This window comes from Giraffa tippelskirchi, chromosome 6 (assembly GCF_054371585.1).
Source record: "Giraffa tippelskirchi isolate mGirTip1 chromosome 6, T2T-mGirTip1v1.2.pri, whole genome shotgun sequence".
Taxonomy (NCBI): Eukaryota; Metazoa; Chordata; class Mammalia; order Artiodactyla; family Giraffidae; genus Giraffa; species Giraffa tippelskirchi.
In genome coordinates, this window is record NC_137280.1 from 53,135,700 (window position 1) to 53,151,223 (window position 15,524).

At 41.0% G+C, this 15,524-nt stretch overlaps 1 protein-coding gene across 7 annotated transcripts in view; it reads right to left on the reverse strand.

Moving 5' to 3' along the window:
• UBXN2B (UBX domain protein 2B) overlaps positions 1-15,524 on the reverse strand; it is a 70,865-nt gene that overhangs the window by 35,863 nt on the left and 19,478 nt on the right. For 4 of the 7 annotated variants that reach the window (XR_014057804.1, XR_014057805.1, XR_014057806.1 and 1 more), the window contains exons 6-8: positions 12,295-12,432; positions 8,958-9,119; positions 7,642-7,838 (exon numbers count right to left, since the gene is read on the reverse strand). Coding sequence is in view for 3 of the 7 variants with exons in the window: in XM_081504374.1 (XP_081360500.1) it covers positions 7,676-7,838; positions 8,958-9,119; positions 12,295-12,432 (463 nt within the window). In the remaining 4 variants the exon portion in view is untranslated. Of the gene's footprint in view, positions 1-3,956; positions 7,839-8,957; positions 9,120-12,294; positions 12,433-15,524 lie in introns of those variants that run through there. The other 3 variants (XM_081504374.1, XM_081504373.1, XM_081504375.1) reach the window with 2 other exon arrangements.

Sequence of the window (15,524 nt, forward strand, 5' to 3'; positions counted from 1 at the left end):
GAGGAGCCTGGCGGGCTATAGCCCATGATATCGCACAGTTGGACACGACAAAGCAACTAACACTTTCTTCTTCCTTTAAACCCAAACAAAATGTACAAATGTTTTCTATCACCAGTATCAACTCTATTAGCACTATTAGGAATTTCTCCTTTTTAAAACACGAATGCATGCTTTTCCCATGTTCAGAGTCTCATTCTTAATTCACTGATTTATTACTTATGAACTACCTCTTGTGTGACTCCTACATTTAAGTTACTGCTCTAGGTTTTAAGGACACAGCAGGCAGTGGCACCCCACTCCAGTACTCTTGCCTGGAAAATCCCATGGACGGAGGAGCCTGGTAGGCTACAGTCCATGGGGTCGCTAGGAGTCGGACATGACTGAGCAACTTCACTTTCACTTTTCCCTTTCATGTAGTGGAGAAGGAAATGGCAGCCCACTCCAGTATTCTTGCCTGGAGAATCCCAGGGACGGCGGAACCTGGTGGGCTGCCGTCTATGGGGTCGCACAGAGTCGGACACGACTGAAGTGACTTAGCAGCAGCAGCAGTAGATAAGAAAAACCCCTGCTGCTCACAAGCTCACATTCTGAGAAACCAGGGTGATAAAGTTAACTCATTTAGGGAGATCCATGAAATGGAGGCCACCCCAGGGATAGCCAGTGTCACAAATCTAAACCTCAACCAGCTTGCTTTTATGGGAAACACTTGAGAAGGAATCTTGACGTACACCAACCACAATCCTCAATTCAGCTTCAATGAGGTCATCTCACCCTAGAAAATGGGATCTGCCAGCCTTGTAAGGAAACCCCCAGCTCCTAACCAGCCAGGCCCTGCTTCTGGGTGGCATCTCTTAAACTCGGTAAACTCTCGCTTGCTCCCAATTTCCCCTCACTGCTTGTGGGGCCCTGTATTCCCCAACATGGATCGTTTTCTCTTGGATAACAAGACATCACACTCATCACTAAGTTGTTTTGGTTTTATAATCTGACAGAGGGAACGAACAGAAAAGATTGTCTGAATCTTAGAAGGTGGGGGTAACAGTAACATTTACTGATTTACCGATATTATCAACATTTGATAGGTCTTCAAAGGAAAAAAACCTCTCAGCCTTGGTGTTTTTATCATGTATTTACAACGTACCAATATAAAACTTTCATTTGCATATAATTTCACTACATGAATAAAAGTGACCACTTCACCTCAGGGAATGTTAAATCTGACATTCATAGGAAGGATGAACATTTCTTTCTAAAGGATGTTACTTCACCCTGCTCCCTCCTGGGTTCAAAAGCCCAGACTCAGTTAAAAATTCCAGGCTGGGGGTAGGACCCCCACTTGTATTTAACTATGTTCATGCTTTCACTTCCAAGCCTACCGATGTTGTGAATATTTGTAGTATTCATAGTTGCTACTTCCTAATCAACATAGACTCTGATAGGAAACTAAAACATACTTCCTACCATTCTTGATCCTATGATTAAAAATGATAAAATCTGTTAACAATATAAGAAACTAGCCTTTCCCACAGATGAAAAAATGAAAAACAAAGCAAGAAAGACATTAAATACACAAACTACCAAGTAGGAACTTTTATAATTAACAAAGTTCTGAAAAGGACATTGAAAGGTGCCCTGTGCGGACAAAGAAAATAAAAAGCAGACATGAAGGCATAAAGTCAAAGGACATTCACTCATTTTAAGAACTCTTTTATCCCCAACGTTCAAGTAAGGAAAGTCACTGTTGTAGATACAACTGTGTTGACATCTACACAAATAAACAGCAGGGCTGAGGAAATTTACACCCAAGGAAGGAACAGGCAGAAGAGAATTTCTGGAGGAAAAAGAACCAGTTGCCCCACATCTTTAATCTCATGCGCCTCTTTTATTGTTGCCTAACTAACACACGTACCTTCACTCAAGAGAAGTGCCAACTAAAAATTGTCGCTGGCTACCTGGCTTTACAAGGATAAAGTCAGTGGCCACTGCAGCCACTGACCCTCAACAGCCACTGAAAGGAGTTAGGGTGGAGATCAGGAGTGAGGCAACTGCAGTCCAGGAAAAACTCACAGAAAGGCCTTCGGATAGTTATTTTCAAAATAACATTTTAGAAGCCCAAAGGCTTGCATCTCTTCCTATCTGGAAAAGCACTAAAATCAACAGTGATACCTGCCCATGACTAGCAGCAAGCCTCTGCCAAAATGCATGCTTCACTGTACGTAACCCCCTAGAACCATACATACACTGACCTTAAGCCCCTCTGCTAAACACACAGTGCATACACACAGTGACCTCAACCCTCTCCACCAAAACCATATACAGACCTTAACCCCCTTCACCAAAATCACATATATACTGACCTTACATATATACCATATATATACACCACATATACACCAAAATCATATACACATTCCTCAGAGCTGAGGTGCTGCCTCCCAGCTATAGTCATTTTGCCCTAAGTATGTAACTCTCACGTCGTGACAGAAGTCAACTGAAAATCTGTCACATGGCTGACGGTGTGATGTCTCTTGTGTGTGTGCTCAGTCATGTCTGACTTTTGCAACCCCACGGACAGTAGCCCATCAGGCTCCTCTGTTCATGGGATTCTCCAAGCAAAATTACTGGAGCGGGTTACCATTTCCTCCTCCAGGGGTTCTTCCCCATCCAGGGATTGAACCTGCATCTCCTGCGTCTTCTGCATTGCAGGCTGATTCTTTACTTACTGAGCCATCAGGGAAGCCCCTGTGATGTCTCTAAGTCCATGCTAATAAGTTGGTAATATTTCCAAAGAAAGCAAGAAATGCTGTGATCCGCATGTACTTCCATCTTTCCTGTAGCTCTCCTCTGAGAAGCCTAAGAAGTCATCTGAAACCACCTAGTCAGGACTCAGGAAATTTTAAGGTTGTAACTCTTCAGAATGACTCTGCAGGTCTCCACTACACATTTTGTGAAAAAACAAAATTCAAATGAATACATTTCAAAAATCTTGTGGGTTTTACTGAACAATTCACGAACGGGCACCATTTAATCTAGCAAACAGAAAGGAGCTCCTAGAAGCTGTTGAAACTGACAAGACATTTTTTAGGCAAGAGGGAGGGAACAGGAAGCTAACACTAGGCAAAAAAGTTATGGCAAGGTCACTTTCTTGAGGGGCCAGCAGGGTTTATCAGACAGATGACCTGTTTAGCGTTGATCAGATTATAGAAAGACTGATTTAAGATTCCATTTCTCGGAGGGCCTCTGCTGTAATTAAGTCAAGTCAACATTTGGTGACAGGGGCCTTAGCATTGAGGGGTTCCATTATGGACTATACTCTTGTTTTTAACAATATAGAAATATTTGTCTAGAAGAAAATAAACCATCAAGTTCAAACTTTCTAAAAAAAGCCATCCTCCCCTTTTCTTCAGAGACTTAAATCACAGCTATAAATTCTAAAGAGGCCCAACTGTTAAGTATTAAACTAAGTAAATTATAGCTAGTTGTTAGTTATGGGCCACATGAGTAATTTATACGTGCTGTACACACGCACACATGTATGCAACAGGCCTCCTTTTATGTAACACTTACTTGGAGTTAAAAGATACTTTAATTTAAAATAAGAGGATTACAGAAAATGTTTCTTAGCCTTTATGACAACATTGCACACATTTGTTTGCATCACTGGCCAGGGACAAAAACTCTTAAGGGGAAATCCTGAGGCACTTTATCAACAACACATATCATGACAATGTTTTCAGAGGGCCACTGTGGCGAAAGTGAAGAAAAATATGCACTTTCTTTTGGTGGAATGACAACTGAATCAGTGATGGGACACAGAGATAACACTGCTACAACTCAGATCCTCATGCTCATCAAAATGATGCACGTGGGAAATGTTACTGACATTTAAAATACTCCATTAAGTTACCTGAATAAAACTGTACATCAAGGAAATTGTGAAAAAGCTTCTCAATGACTTCCAGTGAAAACATTCTTTATTGGTAAGCACACACGTAAAACTTTCTTGATTACCCACATCATGCAAAACTGACGTCACACATGGTTGTTTATTGTAACAATCTCTTCTGACGGGATTATAAATTTTAAAAAGTTACAGTGACCACAACAGTAAAAAGAATTCAGGAGAATTCTGAAGGAAGCAAACACTTTGTAGAACATGTGAAAGTAATGTTCATCTCTCTGGCTGTTTAATTCTCCCTCCCAACGAGAATCTATTTTGGAAAACTGTTATATACAAGAACGGCAGTCATTCATGTATGTGCATCTATAGGCACTCCACCTGATTAAAAAAAAGAAACTACAAGAATAAAACTTCAAGTAACTTTACAGGTTTTCTCCATTTTGTTAATCCCAAACAGGGCAATGCCCTTATTTAAAATGTTCACCTGTTTCAGATTATTTCCATACAGATATGACTCTTGAAAACGTAGCTTATACCTGGTAATCCTTCTGTACGGAGACTGACTTTTTGAACTGTCACGTGGGAAGGAACAGAGCTTCCTATTCTGCTTCTTGTATGACACTGAGCACAAGTTTTCTCTGCAATGGTGAGGCCAATGCTTGCAGGCGGGTGGGCCTGGGCGCCCTCCTACAGTCCACCTCACACAGTAAGTTCAGCTCCTTGAAGTGACGAGAGCCCCCAGTGAAACGTGACATCCAAAGCTCCTACCAGCACACTCAGGTCAACTGGCAGAGTGGAGCTTTCCAGAGACCAAGAAGTGGGTGTTGCCGCTAACAAAGACACAGAAGTGCAGGAGTAGCCTTGGAACTGGGCAGTGGGAAGAGGGTGGAAGAATTCAAAGGACTGTGGCAGAGAGCCAAAGGAGCAGGGCCATGGATGGGAATGGCAGCGAGGGCTCCGAGGAGGTAAGGGGTGTGGCAGAGAACAGCTATGTGGCCGTGAGGACATGGTTACTGGAAAAAAGGACCTTTTAAAAAGTTCAGGAGGAAATGAGGCCTGTGCTGCGGGAAAGTGAAGGAAGAGAGATTCCAGTGAATCAGCGGCAGGAAGCTTAGCATTGTGATCACAGCTGTGTGGAAAGAAAGGGGCCTGAGAGAAACTCAAGACTCTCAGTTGAAGAGATTTCTAAGTGGTGTGGCAGGGGCAGCCTGCTTTCTTCTTACTGATTATAGTCTAAGGTGAGAAAAAATAGATAAGTTGAGGGAAGGACTGCTAAAAAAAAAAAGGGAACAGGACTTCATGACTTGGAAATGCTTAGCTGATGGCAAAGACATTAAAATTCAAAGATTTACTTTCAGGTAGGCCTGCTCTAAGGAAAGAGGTGTGGCCTACGACCTTTTGCTTATACCTGAGAAAGATAGAAAAGGTCATAGACAGCCAGAAACAGCTTGGTTACCTAGGAAAGCTCTGGAAGGAGCCTGTGGTCTAATAGAGTGTATCTCTGTAACATATACAGAAGATCCACACGTGTCTCAAGAATGTTACATCAGCAGACACTGCTTTCTTAAAGGGGACAGAGACAACATGAAACAAAAAAAGATGGCTGAGCCTCCTACAATTACACAGACATTACAAGCTGATAGAACTACTCGGCTGCAAACACCTGCTACCTTTCATGAAAAAGGAAAAAGAAAAAAAAGAGGCCTCAGAGAGTCACACACCTAGAAAGGCTGCTGTGAGTCACAGAAGGTTGTTTCCAGGCCTTCAAGCCGAGTGCAGCTGGCTGAACTTATAAAGTGCTTGGCACTGGCAGCTCCTGTTTCCACCCCATTTTCTTTTTTTAAACAGGAATGTCTATAACAGTTATTCTATGCCTGTTGCCATTATATAACTGGTTTTCTAGGTTCACAGATGGAGAGAAACTGTGTCTCAGGAATCACTCATACCAGATGTTCACTCATACTTGGTTTACATGATTTAAATGAGATTCGGGACATCTGAGTTCATGAGATCCAGGTAAAACTTTGCACTTTTAAGCTGGTGCTGCAGTGGGTTGAAGCTCTTGAGCACCTTTCAGGGTGGAATGTGGATCTTCGGGACAGGAGTGGACTGAAATAGACAGAATGGCCTCCTAAAATGTTCATGTTCTAATCCCCAAGCCAGTGAATTTGTCAGCCTATGCGGTAGAAGAGATTCTGCAGATGGGGTTAAGTCACACATCTGAGGCGAGGAGATTATCCTAGAGTACCCAGGTGAAGCAAAAGTGATTGCCAGGGCCCTTAGAAGAAGAAAGGAGAATCAAAGCTGGAGTCAAAGGCCGTAAGGATAGAAGCCAAGGTGAGGGGCTTGGCTACAGTGAAGGGATGGATGCCAGCTGAAGAGACAAGAGATGAGCCCTGGTGCACTGGAAAGAACCTGTGATCCATCACCTTTCACGATCAAAGGGACCTCAAAGATCCAGTTACTATGGAGCTTACGTGGGGAGAGCATCCAGGATCACCTGGTAGACCCAAAACACAGAATCTTTCCTGGCTGTTTCCCAAGAGATGTGATGACAGAGGAGTCAGAGGAATAGTGTTGCTGGTTTTGGAGATGGAGAGAGGGGGCCACAGGCCCAGGGATGCAGGTGGCCTCTTGAAGCTGGTAAGGCAAGGACACACATCTCCCTGAGAACCTCCAAAGAGGAACGGTGCCCTGCTGACACCTGACTGTAGCCTAGTGAGGCCCACGTGAGACCCAGAGAAGTACAAGAAACCTGGGCTATTGTAAGCCACTCTGTCTGTAGTGATTTGTTACAGCAGCAATAAAAGATGAGCCAGGAGAGGTGACCAAAGATGAAATGGTGTTGGGAAAGAAGAATAAGCTTTTCTCTCACTCCTGCTGCACCCTCCCTCACTCAGCAAACATCTGGGTCCAGCAGAAATGCGGACATTTACGCTGGTGACTCTTCAGGTTCAGTCTCTTTGATGGAATTCATTCTTCTGTTTCTACCCTCGTTTTGGTCTTGCAGTACAATACACTCTGGGTTGAGCACTTAGAACAGTGTTTAGTATACATAGTGGGTCCCCCAGAAACACTTGCTGAATGAATAAATGGGGGTGATCAAGACAGGCGCTGCCAGGGACTGTAGTTACTCTCCTTTAAAGTGCAGCTAAACACACTCCTCAAGAACTGCTGACCTTTATGTCTTTGTTTCTGGTTTATGATGGTCATAAAACACAAGGTGAAACTGTATTTTCTGACATGAGTAAAATAGCTAAATCAGCAAGTAAAAAGGAGTTATTTATCTTAATAGGAGAAATAACTATCATATGATCCAAGTATTTAAATATCAAAATACAGACACACTTCCCAGTATACATTACAGAAAAAATTTCGAAGTGTTTGATCAGAAGATTTCCTAATGGCTGCTGATCAATGCAGCATCAAGAAACTTTAGTGCAAATTTTACCAAATGCATTTGTCAAAAATGGCATTTTGTTCATTTTCTCTGCAAACAAGTGCTGTTACATTAACTCTGAGGATGTATCAAATTGGTTTGCCTGAATATTTAAAAGCTATCAATGGAAGCCAGCCCTTTTGGCTAAAACTTCAAACATATGTTACCTTAAGATCTATTCCTAGTCCAAATTTGTCTATCCTAAAGCTGGAAGATTGAAGAATTAAACCAAAATTTATCTGTATAAATAATAAAAATAATTTTTTACGCTCTTAAGTATTTTCCTAATATGGCACATTACCGTTCCTACATGCTACTGCATGGGTAGGACAGTATCATTTTAGCTGCTGGAGTATCACAGTGTTAAGAATATCTGCTTCTTGTAGTGTCAGGCTTTCATCTGTTAGCACTTTGTTTGGAAATGAAGTCACGAGAATAAAGTCAAGAGTTGCAAATTCAGGACGAGACTGCACGATAAAGTCCCTGACATCCAGGATCCTGAAATAACATGGAAATAATTTGTGATATGCAAGTTTTATTGTCATTTAAGCTTTTTAGCTAAAATTAGATGATAATTAAAATAAATCACACAGTTCTAATCCTTATTTAAATGTGCTATAACCTTCTTTAATTTCAATGGATGGATTTATCTTGGCTTTCAGGTAAAACGTGAGGATTAACTCTGGAGAGTACCTAACAGTTACTTTCACTGTAAATAGACACAATCTCCAGATGAGTCGTTCTATCAAAGAAACATCAACAATGCTACTACACTGAACTACAGGCCTGATTTTTTTCAGAGTATAAAATATCTTAGTAGCACCTGATCCAGAAAAAGGTACCTCAGATGAGCCTATGTCAATGTGAGCCTGTACCTACAAAAGTGTTAAAAAAAATTACTTTCGTATAGACACAGTAACTCAACTAAGATCATAAATGTATCTCTTAGTGGGACACAGTGAACAATAAAAATAGTATCTTATTAGTATAACAATGAATGCTAAAATGACATTTAAAACTGTTTATTTGAAATACTTGATAACAGTACAATTAAACTTTATTTACACTACAAATCTCTTTGTAGATTATTAATCCTACATGGTTAGGGCTTCCCTGATAGCTCAGTTGGTAAAGAATCCGCCTGCAATGCAGGAGACCTGGATTCCATCCCTGGGTTGGCAAGATCCCCTGGAGAAGGGAAAGGCTATCCACTCCAGCATTCTGGCCTGGAGAAGTCCATGGACTTCTGTATAATCAATGGGTCACAAAGAATCGGACACGACTGTGACTTTCACTTTCAATTAGGGTTATCATAAATTTTTAAAGGTGTAAAGTCCAAATAAGGTTTTACTAAAGTAAATCAAATCTGATTCAACTTTTCCTGGTTTTAACAACATGCAAAATGACAGCTTATAACAATTTTCTTTATTTCTAAGTGGTATCTGCATTTGCATTAGTATTTGGACAGTTTGCAGAGGATGTTTAAGTACTAATTGTTTGACTTCTTATTTCAAGTTTTTGTCAAAAACTTACTTCAAAAGTAAACCTATGCAATTTCATATTTTTCCTGACTCAAGCTGTACCAAGATTTACAAAGGTAAGTCACCCTGAGCTTACCTGTGTGTACTGTTGAATCTCTGTATCAAACGGCTCCCGTCTGCTAACCTGATCTGGATTTTGGTGGTTGGCATGGAATCATCAATAAGAACCACTGCATTGAATAGTGACTTCTCCTCCTCTTCTGGGGAGGAAGGTGTACTGACTATTTCAGGTGTGAGGCTAAGAAAGAATTAAAGAATCAGAACGTAAATATGAACACATAAGATGCATGACACACTGCAGACAGTAGAAGCACCACTCAGACCTACAGCTGACTCTCCAGCCGTCCTGCCATCACATCTGCACCAGGGAGAACACGGCTTCCTTTGGGATATCCTATTTTTCTCGCAAACTCTTTGATTATATTAAAATTATTCTGGGTCCTATGATTCTGATTTAGTTTATCCAACTTCTTTTGAAAGCCTAACTCTGGATTTCTTCCTTCCTTATCCCTTTGAAATTTCATGAGCCTGTTGGACACAATGGTCTTCAGTCAGAAACCCGAGCAACTTGGAGTTTATGTCCAAGACTGACCATGAGCACAGACCAATTTCAGATCCCAGCTTTGTTAATTTGTGTGAACTCAAGTATGTAAATTAATCTCTTTGAATCCCAGTTCTATCATTTATAAAATGGAAATAATAATGTTATGAAAGTCTGTTATAGTAATACAGTGCTTGAAACAGTGTTTCAAGAGGTATCAGCTATATTTGTACATATCATCAATACTAAGCTATTAATTTAAACTTAGTTGATACCACTTACTAAGTGGTATCTGTAGTTACTGTTTTACAAAAAAGAAGTAATGAGAAATTTAATATATGGTGATGACAGTGATAAATAAACAGACTCTATGGTTTCAATACCTTTAGACCATGAAATTTTTGCATCTTGTTTTATACCCCTGGATATGTTCCAGTGTCTCCTAGTTTACAGTCTACGGGGAATCTGAATAAAATTTGTATTCTACTGTTATATAAAAACTGTATAAATCTTAATTACATTGAGTTAGTTCATAGTGCTTTTCAGGTCTACTATATAATTCTCTTTCTCTGTATATTCTTTCTATTAATTTTTGAGAGTTTGACATTGAAACTCTAACTAAAGATCTTACCTAATCAACTTAATGTATGATGATGAGTATATAATGAACCTTGTGTGATATGATCTCTCACCAGTGGACTGTGGTTACTAGTGACCACAGTGCCTTCTAATGCTAGCAGGATGACCCGTAACTGTGAGCTGAGAGTGAACATCAAAAACAGAGTGCTTTTTTGGTTAAGCAGTTAAAACAAATGCAGCCAAGTTCTTTAAAGACATCACATCTTAGTCTTCTCTCAGTTATCTTTTAAGGGATCTTTTGACAATCTTGATGTTTATTCTTTCAAATATTGAGACTTAGATGGGTCCCTATCTTACTTTTGGAAAAAAAAAAAAGCATTATCTGTTAGTGTAGAGGCCCCATGAGCATTTGTGCTTTATTCTAGTACAAACCAAGGTCATTATGGCTCTTATTCCCACCCAAAAGCTTTCTCAACCTATACAGCCAAGTGGGAAAAGTAACTGGCACTTCCTGCTACACTTTGCCTTTCCTTAGCTACCTCCTGACACATATTACAGAACCAATTTCAGAATGTATATGGTAAAGACATGGAAAAGGAGAACATGATGATCTGCAGTCAATGCTCAGGTAGTATTAAGGAATTTCCTGTCAAGTTTGTACTTCAGGGTTGAAAGAGCTGTACCGCCAAGGTGGGTTACTGTGCTGACAGGAGGACGGGAGGCAATGAACCAAGGGGCCTCTTCCCTCTCCTTCTGCGTCCCTATTCCCAGGTCTCCATGCTGTCATCATAGCAGCAGCACATTCAAGTTCTGGAGCGAGGGAGGCACTGTGGCTAACAGCATGGATCCAGGAGCCTGACTCCAGGGCTGATTTTGCCACTTGTCAGACATGTGACCGGAGGCAGGTCACTTCGCCTCTCTGTGCCCAAGTTCCCTCAGTTGTAAAACAGAGACAACAGCTGCACGATTGCAAACATTAAATTAATTAGATCTGTAAGCACGTGAGTGCTTCTATATAGTTGGCTATTAATGTTTTAACTGTTGTCCTAACAACAACCAGGGGAGGAAAAGTTACCCATCACCCCACTGGCAGATGGGGTTCTGGGGTTCTTTCCATGACGTCAAGTTGCCTCACACTGCTCCTTCTGTGCTTTAATGCTTTCTGTTTAAAAAAAGATTCAGACCAGCTAAGCTACTTCTCAAAACATGAAAATAAAGTGCAGGGTGGAAACTCCAAGAAGAAAAGCTTTCATGCATTTCTTTGTATGATGAGTGTGTATGTCAAAGTGAAATTACATGGAATAACAATGAAAGACAGGTACAAGGAACTGACACTGAATTCTTCCCTATGCTGAGAAACGAGAGGGGAAGAGAGAACCGCTGTGCACAAGGCAACTGAGAACTTGGAAAGGAAGGAGTCACATGAACAGGAACACAGGGCACCCTAGAGGGCATAGTGGCGACACAGCCAAGGCCCAATTCAACACACCACCTGCAGTGACACGTGGACCTCCATGGAGGGTCACATTTACCAGCACACATTATTAAGTTTACAAAGAGTCCAGTCATGACTACTATAAAGGAGTCCATCATACATCATGCTACACTTACTGGTTTCTAAATTGTGCTCAGCAAAGTTCTGGTGTTCACTGTCTGGAGATATCTAAGACTATCCCCTCTTTCTGCAATCAGAGTTCTATATATGTTTACATAACCTGAAGAAAGAGTTTGGCTGCTTAAAATATATTGAAAATAACCAACTTAAGGACACTGCTTTGGCTGTAAGAGCTTAGCAATTACTTACAGCAGAGAGATGCTTAAAGCTATGATCTAAGATATTTACTGTTTTATCTAATCAATATTTTCCGCCTCTGAATCCACATAATCATAATAAGAAACAGGCAGAGTGGCACAGTGGTAAAAAGCATGCACTCTGGAGACAGAGTACCTGGTTTGAACCTCACATTCTAACCACTTCCTAGCTCAACTACCCTGGAAGAACTACCGCACCTGCAAATGGAGTGGTGACAGGGGCTGTGTCAAGGAGTTGCTATGAAGATGAAACGGGTTCATGTCTGTAAAGGTGCCGACAAGAGTCAGGGACACGGTTATAATTGGTGTCTAAGTATAACATTACCTACTAATACTATCACCAGAATTGCACATCTGATTCCATCAGCAAGGTCTTCACAATTCGTGTCTTAGTTTTTACTTTCTAGGTTATTTTGCTCTCATTCTCAAATAAAATTCATGTTGAACAAAGACAAGTATTTTTCTCACTTTAGGATTTTACCTTCCAAGTTTCTGTCCTTCTCCACTAAAAGCCTTGAACCTCAACCTAGGCTTTACGTATTCTTGATCCTGATGGTCCTCCATGTCCAAATTCAAGTGGCCTCCATGAACCAGTCGCTGAAGCTCCAGGGGAATCTCTCTTAAAAAAAGACAACCCACAATGAGATACGACCGCACATCTGTCAGAACGGCGTTCATCAAATAGAGCATAAATAACAAGTGTTGGCAAAGATGTACAGAAAAGAGAATCTGTATCCTGGTGGCAGGAGTGCTTCTGACAGCTAGAGCGCCAAACTGTGGGATGGTATTTATACCTCAGTCAGCATTAGAAAATCCCCAAGAGGACCTAACAGGTAATGAGGTATTTCTTTCTAAGCACCCTGGCAGAAGGCTGGAAGTTTCACAGGGGTGGTTTTGATTATCGTCTGATTCGTATGTGCCACCCTCCTCCAGGCAACTGTTGTGTTTTTTTTGTGTGTATCGTATTAATATGCTTTGAGCTTTTCAGGAACTCACCTGCCATATAAACCAAAGAAAGACTGCACTTTGTTTTATCTGGAACTTAATCAAATCTCTTGATTCAAGGCAAATTGGAAGTAGGCAAACAGGAGATGGCAAGAGTGAACGTCGACATTCTAGGAATCAGTGAACTAAGATGGACCGGAATGCGTGAATTTAACTCAGATGACCATTATATCTACTACTGTGGGCAGGAATCCCTTACAAGAAATGGAGTAGCCATCATGGTCAACAAAAGAGTCCAAAATGCAGTACTTGGATGCAATCTTAAAAACGACAGAATGATCTCTGTTCGTTTCCAAGGCAAACCATTCAATATTACGGTAATCCAAGTCTATGCCCCAACCAGTAATGCTGAAGAAGCTGAACTTGAATGGTTCTGTGAAGACCTACAAGACATTTTCGAACTAACACCCCAAAAAGATGTCCTTTTCATTACATGGGACTCGAATGCAAAAGTAGGAAGTCAGGAAACACCCAGAGTAACAGGCAAATTTGGCCTTGGAGTACAGAATGAAGCAGGGCAAAGGCTAATAGAGTTTTGCCAAGAGAATGCACTGGTCATAGCAAACACCCTCTTCCAAAAACACAAGAGAAGACTCTACACATGGACATCACCAGATGGTCAACACTGAAATCAGATCGATTATATTCTTTGCAGCCAAAGATGGAGAAGCTCTATACAGTCAGCATAAACAAGACCGGGAGCGGACTGTGGCTCAGATCATGAACTCCTTATTGCCCAATTCAGACTTAAACTGAAGAAAGTAGGGAAAACCACTACACCATTCAGGTATGACCTAAATCAAATCCCTGATGATTATACAGTGGAAGTGACAAATAAATTTAAGGGACTAGATCTGATAGACAGAGTGCCTGATGAACTATGGACAGAAGTTCGTGACATTGTACAGAAGACAGGGATCAAGACAATCCCATGGAAAAGAAATGCAAAAAAGCAAAATGGCTGTCTGAGGAGGCCTTACAAATAGCTGGGAAAAAAAGAGAAGCAAAAAGCAAAGGAGAAAAGGAAAGATATTCCCATCTGAATGCAGAGTTCCAAAGAATAGCAAGGAGAGATAAGAAAGCCTTCCTCAGCGATCAATGCAAAGAAATAGAGGAAAACAACAGAATGGAAAAGACTAGAGATCTCATCAAGAAAATTAGAGATACCAAGGGAACATTTCATGCAAAGATGGGCTCGATAAAGGACAGAAATAGTAATGGACCTAACAGAAGCAGAAGATATTAAGAAGAGGTGGTCTCGTAGCTGAGGGGAGGAGTCCCTCTGATCTGGGGCACTGGCACCCACAGCAGGACTTACGCCAGGACTGAATAAAGTGTATGAGACAAGGGCTCAGGGCCGGGGCAATGGGATGACCCAGAGGGATGGGATGGGGAGGGAGGTGGGTGGGGGGTCCAGGAAGGGGAACACATGTAAACTCATGGCTGATTCATGTCAATGTATGGCAAAAACTATTACAATATTGTAAAGTAATTAGCCCCCAACTAAAATAAATAAATTTATTAAAAAAATTAAAAAAAAAAAAAGAATATTCCTAAATGTTAAAAAAAAAAAAAAAAAAGAAGAGGTGGCAAGAATACACAGAAGAACTGTACAAAAAAGATCTTCATGACCCAGATAATCACGATGGTGTGATCACTCACCTAGAGCCAGACATCCTGGAATGTGAAGTCAAGGGGGCCTTAGAAAGCATCACTACGAACAAAGCTAGTGGAGGTGATGGAATTCCAGGTGAGCTATTTCAAACCCTGAAAGATGATGCTGTGAAAGTGCTGCACTCAATATGCCAGCAAATCTGGAAAACTCAGCAGTGGCCACAGGACTGGAAAAGGTCAGCTTTCATTCCAATCCCAAAGAAAGGCAATGTCAAAGAATGCTTGAACTACCACACAATTGCACTCATCTCACATGCTAGTAAAGTAATGCTCAAAATTCTCCAAGCCAGGCTTCAGCAATACGTGAACTGTGACTTCCAGATGTTCAAGCTGGTTTTAGAAAAGACAGAGGAACCAGAGATGAAATTGCCAACATCCGATGAATCATCGAAAAAGCAAGAGAGTTCCAGAAAAACATCTATTTCTGCTTTATTGACTATGCCAAAGCCTTTGACTGTGTGGATCACAATAAACTGTGGGAAATTCTGAAAGAGATGGGAATATCAGACCATCTGACCTGTCTCTTGAGAAACCTGTATGCAGGTCAAGAAGCAACAGTTAGAACTGGACATGGAACAACAGACTGGTTCCAAATAGGAAAAGGAGTATGTCAAGGCTGTATATTGTCACCCTGCTTGTTTAACTTCTATGCAGAGTACATCATGAGAAATGCTGGGCTGGAAGAAACACAAGCTGGAATCAAGATTGCCGGGAAAAATATCAATAACCTCAGATATGCAGATGACACCACCCTTATGGCAGAAAGTGAAGATGAACTAAAGAGCCTCTTGATGAAAGTGAAAGAGGAGAGTGAAAAAGTTGGCTTAAAGCTCAACATTCAGAAAACTAAGATCATGGCATCTGGTCCCATCATTTCATGGCAAATAGATGGGGAAACAGTGGGAACAGTGTCAGACTTTATTTTTTTGGGCTCCAAAATCACTGCTGATGGTGACTGCAGCCATGAAATTAAAAGACACTTACTCCTTGGAAGGAAGGTTAGATAGCATATTTAAAAGCAGAGAGATTACT